Raw genomic sequence first — 2938 nt, 5'->3', positions numbered from 1 at the left:
AAATTTCCACCTTCACTATAACCTATCAACAGTGATAATTAACTGTGAAAATAAAATACTGAATGAATGAATGAATGAATGAATGTATAAGGGCTGGGCCTTCTCAGCCCTTGCACCGCGACCTACAGTGATCTATTGTGCCGCCCCAAATAAAATATTGCTGAACAGTTTCACAAATCTGAAGATCTATTATCAATTTTGTTATAAAACTGTGCAACATGAGCAATATTCTGTCATCTCCTTCCATTAGAATCATACATTTAACATGAAGACTAGCAAGAGCAGCAAGAAACCAGCATGAAGCAGGTAGCAAGCACAACCTGCTTGCTACCTGCTTGATGCTGATTTCTTGCCTAGTTTATTCTTTGACACTATAGATGGAGGCCACATGTCTCTCTGAAACATCAGTCGACTTTCAACAGATGACACTGTGTGATATCGCAAAAGACAGGGCTCTTCATAACCACCAATGAGAGAACCTCAAATCCTACACAGACTTTATATGCTAATGAGTGTTGAACTAATTTCCAGTAAAAGAAATTTCACCAGAATGTATGAAAAATAGCAGCTACTTTAATCTAATTAAATTCAATTCAATTTTAATTTATTCTGTTGATCCATACTGGCACAACCATTGGATATAGAAAAGTCAAAAATACAAGACAGCACAATAGTAATAAATAATAATAAATAAATAAATAAGACATGCAATCATTAAAAGATTTTGTCAAAAAAGTTAAAAATAATAGAACACTGTAAATACTGATATTATAATGTTACTGTTACCCTCAGAAATACTTACCTAGTTTTATGCATAAAAAATTCATAGAATAGAACACTGTAAATATTGATACAATGATGTTACGATTCCCATCAGAAATACTTATCTAGTTTTATGCACAAAAAATTAATCCACAGTATAAAAATAATGTTCATGCAAATACTTTTTAATGCTTTTTTAAAACTTTTAATATCACATGCCAAGTCCTTAATGCCAGCTGGAAGACAGTTATATATCTTAACGCCTGCATAGGCAGGACTTTTATGAAACATCATCAAGTGAGTCGTAACTTGAAAAGAATTAGAATTTTATTCCTGGTATTAAAATTATGAATTTCAGAATTCTCTCTAAACAATGATTTATTGGTAACCATAAACAGAATCAATTGTAACATGACATGTGTACATATATTTAATGTCATGCAGGACTGGTTAATCTAATGCATGCAAAAAGGAGATTGCTCCATTCCTTTGATAGCCTGTTTCTACTATAGACATAACAGAGAGCACCCAAAAATATTAAATTTCTTCATACTGTTGATAATATGTATGGAAGCCATGGCCATGATGCCCAAGCATAGCAGTAGAGTTCTTTAACGTGATTCACATCCTCATTCACAATCTTTATTTTTCAATTGCATGAATAAATTCATATTTCTTAATTTGAGTGTTATTCCTTCTTTAAAGTTGTAGCTACTATCTACATTGTGATACTGGCAAGGAAAGCAATCATACCCTGGGCATAAAGAGATACTTCCACACGTCAGCAATAAATTTAACAGGAAGAGGAAAATTATTCATATAATCCAACTACACATGCGATACAAACACAGCAAGACACATTTACCCTCCAATGGTATTTCTATCCTCTTCTGCCATCACACCTAGCACACGGTCATAGTACTGAGCTAGGCATACAGAGCTCTTCTCCCATTGGTGGCAAGCTTCAACAGCCTGCTTGTAGTTAGTGATGTTCACATCCATGTCTACATTCACAGTTTCATCATTGTAAGTGGCCAGGAGCAACTTGGCCTTAAAAAAATTCAACAAAACAATCATAATAATGTAAAATGGTGTACTCAACATTTTGTTAGAATGTATCAAAATTTTATATTCATCCTGAACATAACCTACACTCTAGCACATTTTCACAAATATGTGATCACATATGAGGACCACAAATGCACACGTGCACATATACAGGCAATTGGCACTCGTAGATAACAAAACCGAGAAGAATGTCATGACATACAATACTTTAAAAAAAATTAATGACAATATATATCAAATTTTGACAGGGACCAAACTGATATAAATAACACACTTTTTGGATGCAGACCTCATGTGCTACACAATACTACAGTATAGTAAAACACTTTACATGATCATCACAGATAGCTGATGACAGTCCTGTGGGGCTGAAACATGTCACTGAATTTCCATGAAAGCATGGACTATGTGGTGATTCAACCAATAACCTGTGAAGTCGCACTGAAGACTACATGCATGTGTGTGTGTATGTGTGTGTGTGCAGTGTGCACACGCATGCATTAATGAATTACATTTACAGTACACTGTAGACTAAAATACAACTACAGTGAACTATTTATGTTTCTTGTGGCATTAGTTTTATGATATAAAATACTATAATTCTGTATTTCAGCACCCTGTTGCAATTGTTTAACTTAATGTCCATGCATTTATCGTCCATCAATATTGCAACACTTGTTTATTCACTACTTAATTTTAATTTTAGTTTAACATTATACACTTTGACACTACATGTTTTGGCCCCAAATGGCCATCTTCAGGTGTCTTGATATGTCACAAATATTTTATTAAATTATGTTAACACTTTGTGGACCGCGCACCCTTTAAAAGGTTTTTCGCTTTTAAACATGGCGGACCATTCACCTGTTAACAGGTTTTTAAAACACGATAAGTTGCAACACACTATACATCTCTCTGGCGCCACCCAAGTTGCACGCAATGGCATAATAAAACTCTGGAAAAGTCGCTTACTTGTCAGTAAGTTGATCTCGCTGTTTTCTTAAGCCACTATAAGCTCTTCAAGCTGTATGTATCAGCCAATAGTTAGTGTTGGGGTATGGACAAGGACAAATTCTTTTTCGATGAGCCAGCTGACCTGCCTTGTGAG

General features: G+C 34.6%; 1 protein-coding gene across 3 annotated transcripts in view; it reads right to left on the bottom strand.

Moving 5' to 3' along the window:
- Positions 1-1808, bottom strand: part of LOC111872759 (serine/threonine-protein kinase atr) — a 24904-nt gene extending 23096 nt beyond the window's left edge. For all 3 annotated transcript variants that reach the window (XM_023866925.2, XM_033754827.1, XM_023866927.2), the window contains exon 1: positions 1628-1808. In XM_023866925.2, the coding sequence (XP_023722693.1) occupies positions 1628-1764 (137 nt within the window). In that variant the 5' untranslated portion in view covers positions 1765-1808. The remainder of the gene's footprint in view (positions 1-1627) is intronic.
- Positions 1809-2938: the final 1130 nt, after the last annotated feature.

Source organism: Cryptotermes secundus, unplaced genomic scaffold (assembly GCF_002891405.2).
Source record: "Cryptotermes secundus unplaced genomic scaffold, Csec_1.0 scaffold3997, whole genome shotgun sequence".
In the NCBI taxonomy this organism is placed as follows: domain Eukaryota; kingdom Metazoa; phylum Arthropoda; class Insecta; order Blattodea; family Kalotermitidae; genus Cryptotermes; species Cryptotermes secundus.
The sequence above is the reverse complement of the archived record's forward strand: the minus strand, read 5'-3'. Positions and strand labels throughout refer to the sequence as shown.